General features: G+C 39.5%; 2 protein-coding genes and 1 long non-coding RNA gene across 3 annotated transcripts; 2 read left to right on the top strand and 1 right to left on the bottom strand.

Moving 5' to 3' along the window:
* Positions 1-964: 964 nt before the first annotated feature.
* LOC140179411 (uncharacterized) lies at positions 965-1,629 on the top strand. The gene is made up of 2 exons (XR_011872930.1): positions 965-1,102; positions 1,221-1,629. It is a non-coding gene; the product is annotated as an uncharacterized lncRNA (long non-coding RNA).
* Positions 1,630-1,964: 335 nt separating this feature from the next.
* LOC140177050 (uncharacterized) lies at positions 1,965-5,555 on the bottom strand. Its single transcript, XM_072209412.1, has 5 exons — positions 5,421-5,555; positions 3,636-5,197; positions 3,408-3,539; positions 2,358-3,314; positions 1,965-2,267 (listed from the first exon to the last, which is right to left on the bottom strand). The coding sequence occupies exons 2-5, from the start codon at positions 5,052-5,054 to the stop codon at positions 1,965-1,967; spliced, it is 2,811 nt and encodes a 936-aa protein (XP_072065513.1). The 5' UTR covers positions 5,055-5,197; positions 5,421-5,555.
* A 5,737-nt stretch (positions 5,556-11,292) lies between these two features.
* Positions 11,293-12,042, top strand: LOC112726225 (uncharacterized). Its single transcript, XM_025775539.1, has one exon. It carries the CDS (start codon positions 11,293-11,295, stop codon positions 12,040-12,042), a length of 750 nt encoding a protein of 249 aa, XP_025631324.1.
* The last annotated feature ends 2,437 nt before the right edge of the window (positions 12,043-14,479 follow it).

The raw sequence follows: 14,479 nt of genomic DNA, 5'->3' as shown, positions 1-14,479 counted from the left end.
TTACTGAAGGTGTTAATTTTCTAATCTTAAGCCCGTGTAAGAGTTTATTTCACATTTTAATATAATATTTAAATGTTCAGTTTTACTCTTCATATAATAATATTAAACACAATAAACAATGGAATATTTACATTGCAAATTAGTAATTAAGAGTTTATTTTAACAAACATCAGGCTAATGCTTGACACGGGATAACAAGAATATTAATTACAGGTTTAAATATATTTTTAGTCTCTAGATATGTAATATTTTGATAGTTTCCCTTAAAATATTTGAGCTTGTTTTGATCAATTTTTTTTTGATGCGTTTATTTTACCTTTAGTTTGTATTGTTCATCGCTCTCCTAAGTGATGCCTTTGTTCTTAGATGGAGGTATTGTTTTTTCAAGATTATTTTTGTTAGTATTTAAATCATTTGAATGCATATTTGGTAATTAATCCCAAATTTAATAGGGCATAACTGCAGCTAACTAACGGGGGGACACTACAAAATAGCACCAAACGTAATGATCATTTTACCAAATCTTATTCAATAAATTGATTACGAAAATGGACTATGAAGCACAAACACAACATCTAAGTATTTGTGTCTCATATAAGCAATTGTCCAACGTACACCATATGCTATGTATTCAGATACGTACAAGAATAGAGATAACAATAAGGGTAAACTATTATTTTGGTCCCCTACGTTTGGGGTGAATTCTATTTTAGTCCCCAACGTTTAAACTGTTCTATTTAAATCCTAAAAAGATTTGATTTGCATCAATCAAGTCCTTCCGTTAAGTGGGTGTCAAATTATTGACGCCGTGTCCGACGTGGCAAAGTTGGCAGTTTGCCTGTAGTTAACAGTTGGAATTGGAAGCAGGAAAAAAAAAGGAAAATGAAATGCTGCCCAGTCCAATAAGTAAACCCTAATCCCCAAAGATGATGTTCTTCGTCTGCTGAGAATGGCTACCCAGTCGTCCTCCCAAGGTTCGCGTAGCAGCACCAAGAGTCGTGGGAGAAGGAGGACTTGCTTCTGTGGAGAGAGACCGGTATTGCGCACGTCATCTACAGCGGAGAACCCAGGAAGAAGATTCTGGGGCTGCGTCAACTTTCAGGTGAGTCTCATCTTTTCTGTCTCCTGTTTGAAAATAGCATTGGGTGTTAGTGTTTGAAGGATCTGAAGTGTTTGGTGTGTTCGTGCTGGTGTGTTCGTGTTGGTTTGGTTGAGAACAGATAGGAGATGGATGCGATTATTTTGCTTGGGCAGAGCCTGAAGGACAAGATCCACAAATTCAAAGACTGAAGAACAAAGCAAGCTCGTTGAAAGAAGAACTGCAGAAAGCTGAAAGGAAGTTTGCATTGGCACTTGGTGTTGGAATTCTTGGATGGACACTGGCTGGGCTGCTGCTATGTGATCGACTCAATTGAGGTTTAGGGGGTTAGCATTTTGTTTATTTTTGCCATTCTGTTGTTGTCCCCTGGTTTGTAGGGAATGTCAATTGTTTAGGGATTGAAAAAATTGACATACAGTTGGGTGATAACAGTAATGTAAAGAGAATGAAATTTTTTGTGGCTGTGTCTGTAAAGCCATTTGCTGTAAACATTGTAAGGTTTTTGATTGAAATGAATAGCAATGAGTTCCTGTATTGTGACATACATTATTTGGCTCTGTACAAGTTTATTTCAGTTTCATCTACTAATAAAAACAAGGCTTAATTTGCCAATTCACATAACTTTGCTGCTGAAAATTCATGTAATTCATTAGATAATGGAGAAGTCTTAAAGTAGCTTCTCTTAACCATAACAATATCCAAACAAGCCTTAAATACAACCATGAAAAGGTAACAACACAAAAGAGATCAACATGACAGTAGTAGTCTTAAAGTAGGGTGTCTAAAGTATCACATGGACATTAGCCCTTGGTCATTGACAGATTCATTACAAAACAGATGGAATCACTAAAATCTACTATGTTCTTCATCCCAATGCCTTCCAGGCCCTAGGTGGTGTTTTTGCCATGAACCTCAGGGTCCTCCTAGATGGGCTAGTGACTGTTGCTGTTGATGGTTGTGGTTGACTGACACTGCTGCTGCATCTAGCTCTCTTGGATGATGTCTGTGACTCCTGGCTTCCTCCAACTTGTGTACTGCTCTTCCTCTTTGGATGAACTCTTGTTGCTGGCTGTGTTGTTGTCTTGGCAGGGATCTTGTTGTTTTTTGGAGTCCTAGTTGTGCCAGCCCCTTTCTTGGCCCCTTTCTTGGATTGTGCAGTTGCATTCTGCTATAAACAGTAACAACAAATTGGGTTAATGGGACAGTATAAACATTCACATGTAAGGAATTCAAATCAAATTGACAATAACAACTTTACCTTATTTGCTGTGGCCTCCATCTTACGTTTTCTAGGGCAGGTTCTTTTGTTGTGACCAAGTGCAAAACAATATGAACATTTTTGTTGCTGTCCAGTCCTGGCTAACTTAGACAGTGGTCCATTGTTGCGTGGCTCATCACCAGTCTTGTTCCTCCTCAGTTTTGGGCGTCCTATTGGTTTCCTAAACACTGGTGGCAGCACATCATCATTCTCAGTCCGGGACCAGAGATTTGGTCCATTCAATGGGTAGATTACATGTTGGTAGCAGTCCACGTTGGTCTCTTTCCTATAACACTTGTTGACATAGTTCTTAACATCTAGACACATTTTCCTAATGCAGCTCATGGCATGCTCACAAGGGTAACCTGTTAGTTGAAATTTTCTACAGGAGCACTCATGTAAGTTTAAGTCCACAACAAACTTGGCTCTATTACCCTGACTGCTAGACACTTCATATTTGTCCCTACCAGCATATATGGCCAGCCACTCCCCACCCTTATCAAACTCCCTTTCAATTTTCTTGTTTATTTTTGGCAATATTTCTCCGGCATATGTTACTATACTTTGCCTGTTATCAGACCACCTATTCATTAGATAAACCCTAATGTCTTCTAGCATAGACACAATCGGTTTCTCTCTAGCCTCTACAATAACAGAGTTAAAACACTCACACATGTTGTTAACAAGTGTATCAACTCTAGGAAAATAATTAAACCTGGACTTGCTCCAATACTTGGCAGGGATCTCCATGAGATGATTATAAGCTCCTTGATCAACCTGCTGAATCTCCTTCATCCTCCTCTCCCATTCCTGGACATATGTTGCCTTTGCAGCCTTCCACATCATCATCTTTAGCTGAACACCTGAGAACCTTTTTCTGAAGTTGCTATATAAGTGCCTGACACAAAAACGGTGGTCTATGCCAGGCAGCAACTCATCAAAGGTTGGGATCAATCCCTTTGAAGCAGAATTTAAAAACATCACCAGTCAATAACAACAAGACATGAATTAAAGAAAGAATTAATTACACAAGTTTAGGTTGAGAGTTACCTTTTGTTGGTCGCTCATGAATGTACACCATCTGATCTTATCAACTCCCAAATCATCACACAGATTCAACAAAAACCATCTCCACGAATCTTTCGTCTCTGCTTCAACAACAGCATAGGCAATTGGTAGGATCTGATCATTGGGGTCCTATCCAATTGCTGTTAGCAATTGACCCCCATATGGAGTCTTAATGAAGCATCCATCAAGGCCAATCATGGGTCTGCACACCATGAAACTCCGTTTACAAGCTTCCAAGCAGATATAGATCCTCTGAAATCGTGGTCTCAGGTCCGTACCAGGAGGTGGTGTCTCTAGCTCAAATTCAGGAGGTCTCTCCACTTGTATCTGAATAGTGGACCCTGGATTAGACCTCAGTAACTCCGCAGCATAGTCATGAATCCTCCTATATTGCTCTCCATAGGTACCATTAATTTCATCCAGGGCTTGCTGCTTCACTCTGGCAGCTTTGGTCATTGTGAGATCCACATTCCACTTGCTATGAGCCTTCTTTATCAAACTTCTCAACTTGACTTTCGGGTTTTCACAGATCTTCTTCATAAAAGCCTTACTTAGCCACTGAGAACTCATTATACCAATCTTGGTGGCCTTAGAGCATGTGTGTTTTTTGTAATAGCTTGTCAGTTGCCATGAATCCTCTCTCTTCATCTTATGGCAGTAAGCAAACCACTTGCAGCCTTCTTTGCAAACAGCTTTGCACCTGTGGCTATCACACTTCGAGAACCATATTCCTCTGCCACTGTGCACGGCATAGCTCGTTACACATTCCTTAAAAGCATTCCTATCTACGTACATTGTCCCAACCTCCCATTTATACTCCTTCATATTCTTCAATCCCTTATACACCGGGTACCTCCTGAACAAGGGATCCCCTTCATCATCACTTATAGGGACATCCCACAACCCCTCACTGTCATACCCATCATCCTCATCCCTTAATCCAGCAGCCACCACTTGCTCTTTACCCTTATTAACACTGCCACTTTGCTCTCCTTGTTCTCTCTCAGTTGGAACACTCTGTTTCGGCCTTTGAGGATCTTTTGTAGTTGTGACTTCAACATCATACAAACCCCCATCAGCATTCCAATCATCATCGCTGTCATCAAATGCAACCTGCAGATCAGTATCTCCAGAGCTATTTTCACTCCATTGTTCATCACTGTCCCCCTCATCATCAATTCCTGGCTGGTAGTCATCATCCTCAGATTCTTCATCACCTGAGAAATCTGACCCCTCTGACCTCTCTTCATCACCATCCTCCAGCACATCATTCTGGGCTTTTGTCACCACATTGGGCTTCTCACCCACCTTGGCCTGAGCAAGAGATTGGGCCTTGTGCAACACAATTGGACCAGGCCCAATAGTGTCTGCAGTAGGTGCAGCAGCCTCATCACCATCTATCTCTTCAACTTCCTCAATAGTGCAGCCTTTCCTAGTAGTAGCAGCAGCATCTTTGTGAACAACAAAAAGCTCCACCATGTTGTCCCTCATTCCAATTCTAGCCATGTCCATGGCATCCTTGTCTGTGGGAAGCATCCTCAACCCTACATCTGTTTCATCGTTCAGAGACTTATACCACATTGCAGTGATATTCTCTACCACATATCCCTGTTCGAGCACTATCTCCATAGCCTCGAACCTGCTCCACCTATCTTCATCACAGTAGTCCACTATCGAAGTCTCACCCCCACATAGTGTAAAGGTTCACCATCAAACCCAAACTTCCCCCCATGGTGTATCTTGACACTAAAATAGCTCATCTCTCGACCAAACTGTTACACAAACACAATACACTTCATAAAATTCTCACATTGACCAACAACAACAGAAATGCATAAATAAAATCACTAGGGCAAAATAAAAACTTTCAAAGCAGAACAAGAAACGAATATGAAACTATAAAACAAAACAATCACACATCAACATACATCATTACATATAAACCCGCATTAAGATGAAAACTAAATGGGTTCAGAAGATTTGACAATGGAATACCTGACACGATCTTCTCCCGGAAAGCAACGGTTTCAAACTCACTGCTGCTGTGGAGCTTAAACGTAACTGAACGACAATGTCACTTCTCTGGCTGTGAATCGCAAGCTTTCAGTGACTAGTGGTAGGGTTTCTGGCTTTTCCTTTGCGTTTCGTGCTTCACAAGAAGAAGAAGAAGTAGAAGAAGAAGAGTCAGGGTAAGCAGCATGCGTTATGTCCAAAGGCGGGAAGGCTTACATGTTTACTAACCACTATCACCTATTCCTTGCCACGTCGGACACGGCGTCAATAATTTGACACCCACTTAACGGAAGGACTTGATTGATGCAAATCAAATCTTTTTAGGATTTAAATAGAACAGTTTAAACGTTGGGGACTAAAATAGAATTCACCCCAAACGTAGGGGACCAAAATAATAGTTTACCCTAACAATAAAAATGGTCCATTTTAATTCGACAGTAAAAATGATTCTCTAGTTTTTAAATTAATCAAAATAATCTCTCAATTTTAAACCGAACATTAAAATACTCTCTCAATCAATAACTAAGTTAACGGCATTAACAAAAATTTTATGTGGCACATTAACTTCACATTGGCATAATATTAGACAGAAATAATAATCAAAATGTTCCTTTAGTTTTTAAAATTAATCAAAAGGATCGCTCTATTAGATTTGTTCGCTGGTCCTAAAAAAAAAAACACTAGACCCAAAGTGAATAGAGCCCAAATCAATAAAAGCCAAAAAGTCTAAGTCCACTCTATCAGAGTGTCCGACCCCTTCACATTAACCTCAGTGTAGAATCTCAATTGCACTTACAAATATGCTCATATATCTAAATATGAGATCTCAATAACTCTGAGAATAAAAGAGGAGAATACTCACTCATCATGATAGATGAATAAGTTACAGATAGATAACAACTTATTTTTTCTACAATATAAATATCCCATCAAACTCACGTATTTTGGAACTCTAATCTACACAAAATTTGCTTAAAACCTTTTTTAACTTAAGCATCGGAGTCCCTTGTAGTTACCACACCCCAACCTTTTCGAAGAACATGAACGGCATTGCTTCGCTGGAGGAAATGTCGGAGCATCCCAAAAAAAAGAGCTTGGACCTCACGTTCAAGCCCAACTCACATTGGTTCAGGTAAGCCTTAGAACATTAGCATCATTGCCAGGGACCTGGTTTACCCAGAAGATGGACACACGACATCCGAATCAGAAAACTAAGAAAAAGAATAGATCAATGACTATCAAGCACTTGTTATCGATTCACAAAGAAATAGGAGACCGACAAAGGAAGAGACAGAAACGACCATGGAGGACGAAGATTAGGATCTGAAGTTCATAGACCTAGGGGCTCGGGAGATAGAGATGCAATGAAGCTAATGGAGCTGGTCCATGGACATCAAGGTCGGTTGGAATGGTTTGAGATTGAGCTAAAACAATAATGTGAATCTGAGCAGGCCCTGTAAAGAGAAGTATGATAATGCAGGGAGCTAGAGAAAAAACTGGAGAAATTGGTGTTTGATCTCAAGGGTAGACAACCTCGAACTGATCGAGAATCCACACTCTTGGAAGTGAAAACCCCTTCTCAGAAGAGATCATGCGAGCAATGGTCCCCAAAAATTTTAAGAGCCCGGACATGAACCTCTGTGACGGTACAATCGACCCCGCTATTACCTAAGCAATTTCAAAAGTCAAATGTATTTGGCCGATGCCTCAGATGCAACTCGGTGCAAAGTATTTCTAACTACCTTAACTAAGGCAGCAATGAAGTGGTTCGACAATCTCCCTCCTAGACTAGTCACCTGTTTAGATGACTTGGCAAGGAGTTTTCTCACCTGATTCTCCATCCAAAAAGTCAAAGCTAAGTATGCTTCAAGTCTCTTGGATATTTGGCAAGAGGTTGGAGAGACCCTCAGGTCCTGCATGGAAAGTTTCAACAAAGAATGTTTGGAGATTCAGAACTTTTCCACTGAAACAGCTATCATGGGGATCAGTAATGGCTCAGAGAGGTCCTTTCTTACAATCCATCTCAGAAAGGCACCAGACTTCTCTATACGAGGTCCAAGAGCAAGTCGATAAGTACATCAACATGGAAGAAATTACACAACTAAAGAAACCGATGTTGGGACAAAGCAGTCAACATCAGTCTCGAGAAAAAGAGAGAATCAAAGAAAAAAAAGAGTACGACTCGAACAGGCCTAGAAGATGCCATTCCTATATGGTGCGGATTTAGAAAATCACAAACTAACCGGTAAGTACATTAGGTCGTACCAAGTAATACCTTAGGTGATGAGTGAGGGTCGATCCCACGAGGATTGATGGACCAAGCAACAATAATTGAATGATTTACTTAGTCAGACAATCACAAAGGAGTGTTTTGGGTTCAAATTGCATTAAACAGTAATAAGAGAAATTAAGAAAGTAAACAGTGAATTGAGGTGTGAAAATTATATGAGAAAATAGTTAAGGTTTTGGAGATATTTATTTTTTCGGATTAACAATTCTTATTAACCACTTTGATTATGCAAAGATTCAATTCACAATAAACTTTAAGTGATTAGATTCCAATTCCTTGGTAATTTAATCCTCCCCTAACTCAATCAGCTGCCAATTTCTTAGTCACTTAATCTAATTAGAGGGTTTAGGTTCAAATCCTAGTTTATAAGCCACATAAAGCCCTAATAATCCAAAGACGATATGATTATATGTCACGTATCACATTAAGTTCAGATAGTTAGAGAATTACAAGAATTCAATTTCAAGTTATTATTCAGGTAAGATAACTTTTTCAAGATTCAACAAGAATTTAAGTTAGAAAAGAGTTATTTTTCAATATACTCTAATCCATAGGATGAAGAACGAAACTGATTCTTAAATGTAAATTAATGCATAAATCAGAAGTAGAAAATAATAGTTATTAATACATCCGAATAAACAAAGCTCCTAACCTTAATCATGGAGGTTTAGTTGCTCATGGTGCAAAGAATCCTAAAAAATTGTACAAATTGAAAGTGCGGAAAAAGAGAAGAGAGCCCACAGGGTTGAGATATCTTCTCTTTTATATCTGATCCTAATTGATTCAGAAATTAAATTAAAAAGCTTAATTAATATCTTTTTCTAATTAAAAATAAATTAAAATATAATTTAAAATATACGGACTTGCTTTTCTGAGAGTGGGGGACCACCCTGGGTCCAGGTACTGGCGCCAAATGCCAAATTGGCCAGGCGGCGTTTGGCACCACATGAAGCAATTGGGTGGCGCCATACTTGGAGATCTTGGCGTTTGGCTTGAAAGGCAATTGATGGTGCCAAACTTGGAGATCATGGCACCATACTTGAGAATAATGGCGCCATATATGCACTACAGAACAAAACACATAGAAATCACCTACAAAAGAAAAACAAAAAAAATACTTTAAAAAAGTCAGACATCACTAGAGAAATGAATCCAGGCATATCTTGCCATGATAAAAAAACAACATGGACCAGAAAAATGGCCTTAACACACAATTTCAAAATGGAACCATCATCAAGAGGAGATAATGGCACAATTTTAGGGGCAAGATAAAACCGCTAAATCACAAGGTATTAAGCACACTATTGCAGAAAAAAATCCATTACACAGAGAAATTTAACTACATAATCAGAACCCACTCCAAGAAACTCAGGAGCATGAATTTACAATAAAATGGCATTCATAGCTATTCGCAAGCAAGATTTTACAAGGATCAGTAACTACAAAGGCTACATTGTCAGAAGCAACATTATAAAAAGCACTAGAAACCCAGGAAAATCACATCTAGCACTATTTTCACAGAAGAGATTACACAAAAGATCATAACTACAATGAAACAGCAAATGCAAAAACAATAAAATGGAAGAAAAACCAACCTTGAAGACGAAGATTCGGTGAAAAAAAGCTATGCCGATAATGTAATCGTTAAGAAAGGAAAATTCCAAAAATTCACAAGAAGGAGGCTCTGGAGAAGGAATCGTCTTTTAGCAATGTTAGAGATATTGTAAAATAACTTGAGAAAGAGAAAATGGTTCCGCAGTGAAAGTGAGAGAAGAGTTTACACAAAGATAAAGAAATGGAAAAAGAAGAAGGGAAGGAGGCATGCTTATACAGATATAAATAGGGCCAAAATTGTGAAATTCGCTACTTTAAATAACGTGTGCGGTTACCAAAGTAACTGAAAAGACGCGTAATGTTGTGACAGTTTCAAATCACGTCAAGAATTCTGACCTGTCCCTTCGGACGTTGAGAACCTGACTTGGTCAAACTGCTCAAGCAACAATGGCGAGGCTCGAAGAAATGACTTGATTGAATGCTCGAGCCCAATCTATAAGAAATCGAACTCAAGTAGGGACACTGTTCATATCCTGACCTAGATATAAAAGCCAGGCCCAAAGTGAATAGAGCTCAAATCAATAAAAGCCAAAAAGTCTAAGTCCACTCTATCAGTGTGTCCGACCTCTGCACAAAATATCAACTGCACTGACAAATATGCTCATATATTTAAATATGAGATCTCAACAATTCCTAGATAAAATAGGAGAATACTCACCTACCATGATAGGTGGATAAGTTACAGAAAGATAAAAACTTATCTTTCCTACAATATAAATATCCTATCAAACTCAAATACTTTTCAACTCTTAATATATACAAAACTTGCCTAAAATCTCTGTTAACTTAATCATTGGAGCCCCTTGCAGATACCACTCCCAACCTCTCCGAAGAACTCAGATGGCATTACTTTGCCAGAAGAGACATCAGAGTATCGTACCAAAAAAGAGCTTGGATCTAACGTTTAGGCCCAAATCAAACTAGTTTCAGATAAGCCTCAAAATGTAACTCTTATCATAAATGGGGATAAAAATAGAGTTCATAGACCTTAAGTATGTAATTAGAAATTTATATAATCAAATCTAACATTAATGACTCAAAATAAAAGGCTATTGTTTATACCCTGGCCCAAAAAATAAAAGCCAGGTCCAATAAGAGATTAAAGGCCCATCAGAAAAGGTGGCCTTCTCTATGTACCCGGCCTCTTTAAATACCCATGGAAATCTTGACTGGAATTTTTATTTTCTCTGATAAGATAAGTCCTAACAAACTCCCAAGATAAAGGGAACAGTTATCCATCATAAAAGATGGAACTACTCTAACAAAGGTGGTTATCGACTCTACTATAAATACACTGACACCTTTAAGGTACCACCCCAACCTCCTCATGAGAAACTCGGACAGGCGGCACCTCGGCACCAAAAAGGTCGGACGCTGGCATACTAAGGGATCTGGACCTCACGTTCAGGCCCAAATCAATATTTCAGGTAACCCTCGAAATATTGGTGCTGTTGCCGGGGAACCTGGAATTCACCCTCTGACAATGGCGTACCACCAGTATGAAGACGGCCACACGGCATCTAAATCTGAGCAAGAAGCTCAGCTAGAAGGCCAGACCATCGTGCTTCCACCTCCACCACAAATCCTCAAGGGCCTCACAGAGAAGGGACTTCGGGAAATCCTCACCCAAGAAGGATCCATTCTGAAGTCCATCATCTCGAGGATGAGGACCTTTCTCATACAATCGAGATCCTGGACTTGGTTCATGGCCAGGGGGTTTGACTGCAACAGATCGAACACGAGGCTGAACGACAAAAGGAAGCAGAACGGGAGTTACGAAGAGAGGTGAGACAACGAAAGGAGCTAGAAGACAAGCTCCGGAAGCTGGAAGCTGATCTACAAAATAGGAATGACCGGGCGGTTCGTGGTGAAAGCCCCTTGGGAGGAGAAGATCTGTTCACAGAAAAGATCATGAGGGCTAAAGTTTCCAGAAATTTCAAATCACCCAACATGGATCTCTATGACAGAACGTCTGACCCAAGCCACCACCTCAGCAACTTTAAAAGTAGAATGTACTTGGCCGATGCTTCCGACACCACCCGTTGTAAAGCCTTCCCGAATACTCTAACAAAGGTAGCCATGAAGTGGTTTGATAACTTACCACCCCGATCAATAACCAGTTTCGACGACCTTGCTAGAAAGTTTTTAACCAGATTTTCTATCCAAAAGGATAAAACCAAGCACGCCCCAAGCTTGTTGGGAGTTAAGCAAGAAGTCGGCGAGACTCTTCGTGACTATATGGAAAGGTTCAACAAGGCCTGCTTGGAAATTCAAAATCTGCCCACTAAAGCCATGATCATGGGCATAGTCAATGGTCTTAAAGAGGGACCATTCTCCCAGTCAATATCCAAACGATACCCAACTTCTTTGAACAAAGTTCAAGGAAAAAAATTCCTGACTCAGGAAACCTTTTCCACAGACAAACCTGCCCTACTACCCTCGAACAAAGGAAAAGGAGCCCAAAAAGAGAGAAGAACAGAACATAGAAAATATCATAACTACACTCTTTTAAGGGTTTTCCTGGTGAATGTGTACAGAGAAATATGCCATATGGAGATGCTCCCACCTCCTCGTCTGATTAAACACAAGAAAGCTGAAAGTCAGAAAGAATATTGTGAGTATCATAAGTTCTACGAGCATTCCGCCAATGAATGTTATGACTTAAAGAATATCATAGGAAAGTTGGCCAGAGAAGGCTGACTTAAAAGATACTTGGCCGACAGATCGGACGACCCAAGAAAAAGAAGACGGGATGAAAAAGAGGATGACTAGAACGCCCTCCTCACACCCCAAAATGACATATACACATGATCAATGGGGGTTTGCAGGAGGAGGAATATCAAAATCCTCACAAAAAACACCTCAAGAAGGTATATCAAGTCAGAGAAGACAACCAATTGACTGACCTACCCACTATCTCGTTCACTAAAGAACATGCTAAAGGAATACTAACTATGATCTTGGCAAATGCTAACCTCCACAGAACCTTGATAGACTAAAGTAGCTCGGCTGATATCTTGTTTGAACCCGCTTTTGACAAGCTCAAATTAGAAGAAAAGGATCTAAAAGCATACCAGACAACGTCTTCGGACTAGGAGATACCCCAATCTGACCTCTTGGTTACATCTCATTGTACACCACTTTCAGAAAAGGTACCAGGGCAAAGACACTGAGCGTCAACTACATCGTAACCGATGTAAGCTCGTATAATGCCTTAATAGGCCAGACCACCTTGAACCGACTTGCTGCTATTGTTTCTACCCCTCACATCTGCATGAAATTTCCCATGGCAGAAGGGATCGCAACTGTAAAGGGTGACAAAAAGTTGGCCCAAAAATGTTATAATGAGAGCCTCAGTTTGAAGGGCAATCCAGGGAGGAAAGAAGTCAACACCATCAAGTTAGAAGCGGTCCGAATGATGCACCACTATTTCGTGGTACATCTTGAGCTTTATTGAGTGGATTTTATCCACTAATCTCACACTTATTCATAGAAATTGTATGTTTTACAATTTCCTTTCTGATTTTGTGCTATGATTGAAAACATGCTTCTTTGGCCTTAATTTCGCTAATCTTAATCCTCTCTTATTACCATTCGATGCCATGATATGTGTGTTAAGTGTTTTCAGGTTTTACAGGGCAGGAATGACTTAGAGGATGGAAAGAAAGCATACAAAAGTGGAAGGAATACAAGAAGCTAAAGAAATTGCAAAGCTGTCAGCCCTGACCTCTTTTTACTCAATCGATCATAACTTGAGCTACAGAGGTTCAAATGAAACAGTTCTAGTTGCATTGGAAAGCTAACATCTGGGGCTTTTCAAAGATATACAATTTGCCATAGTTGACCTGGCGTTTAGGGGCGCACACGCGCAAAGCACGCGTACGCGCACATTGGCAAAAAGTTTATCAGCGCGCACGCGCACCTAGCGCGTACGCGCGCATGAGCTGCGGCCTGTACGTATCAGAATTCTCCCCCAGTAATTTCTGCACTATTTTTGACCCAGTTCTCGGTCCAGAAAACACATATTAGAGGCTGCAGAGTGGAGGAATCAGAGACACTTCTCATTCACATAATTTTAGATTTTAGATGTAGTTTCTAGAGAGAGAGAGAGAGGCTCTCTCCTCTCTTTAGGTTTTAGGATTCTTAGGTTTAGCTATTCTCAATTTAGGATTTTTCTTCTACTTTTATTGATTACTCATTGTTATTACTTTAGTTTGTGAACTTTTGATGTTAGATTCAATTTTCCTTTAATGCAAGTGATTGTTTGGATTTTGTTCTCTCTTGTTGCTTTTCTATGCTTTTGTGTTGTGCTTTCCAAGTGTTTGATAAAATGATTGGTTGGATTCTAGAGTAGATTTTTATCCTTTTGGCTTTGGTTGAGCAATTGGTGACACTTGAGTTATCAAACTCCTTGTTGATTGATAATTGAAAGTTTCTGATTGATTTGGATTCCACTAACTCTAGTCTTTCCTTGGGAGTTGACTATGACCTGGGAAATCAAATTGATTTATCCACTTGACATACCTTCATAGTTAGAGGTTGACCAAGTGGGAGCAATGACCAATTCTCATCACAATTGATAAGGATAACTAGGATAGGACATCCGGTTCTCATACCTTGCCAAGAGCTTTTCCAGTTGTTAGTTTACTTCTTTTGCCATTTATTATTCTTGCTTCTTATCTTATAAAACCCCAAAACACACTTTTCCATAACCAATTATAAGCACACTTCCCTGTAATTCCTTGAAAGACGACCCGAGGTTTAAATACTTCGGTTATTAATTTTTATTGGGTTTGCTTTAGTGACAAACAAGTTTTTGTACGAAAGAATTCTTGTTGGTTTAGAAGCTATACTTTCAACGAGACTTTATTTGTGAAATTCTAAACCGTCAAAAATCCGTTCGTCAATATGGCACCGTTGCCGGGGAATTGCAAACGTGTGCCTTATTATTGGTTATTGTAAATATTTGTTTTTGCTTATTTATTTGTTTTTATTTTTAATTTTTATTTGCTACTATGAACTCTTACCCCTTTGGCTATGAGTTTGGTTCAAACTATGTTGCAGGAAATAGAAGCTACAATGAGAACATGCATTAAGGTTGGGACAACCAAAGATGGGAAGAGCCACAAGAATTTAA

The sequence above is a fragment of the Arachis hypogaea genome, chromosome 2, assembly GCF_003086295.3.
Source record: "Arachis hypogaea cultivar Tifrunner chromosome 2, arahy.Tifrunner.gnm2.J5K5, whole genome shotgun sequence".
NCBI classification, from domain to species: domain Eukaryota; kingdom Viridiplantae; phylum Streptophyta; class Magnoliopsida; order Fabales; family Fabaceae; genus Arachis; species Arachis hypogaea.
Note: the sequence above shows the minus strand (reverse complement) of the source record. Positions and strands in the feature narration are given on the sequence as shown.

Bases quoted from the DNA above. Each gene is read 5' to 3' on its own strand.
- LOC112726225 (XM_025775539.1), top strand. From the start codon at position 11,293: ATGGATCTCTATGACAGAACGTCTGACCCAAGCCACCACCTCAGCAAC.
- LOC140177050 (XM_072209412.1), bottom strand. From the start codon at position 5,054: ATGGAGATAGTGCTCGAACAGGGATATGTGGTAGAGAATATCACTGCA. The intron at 3,540-3,635 runs GTGTGCAGACCC...CCCAATGATCAG, and splicing joins CTTGTAAACGGAGTTTCATG to ATCCTACCAATTGCCTATGC. The intron at 2,268-2,357 runs GTAAAGTTGTTA...TACTGTTTATAG, and splicing joins TGGAGGCCACAGCAAATAAG to CAGAATGCAACTGCACAATC.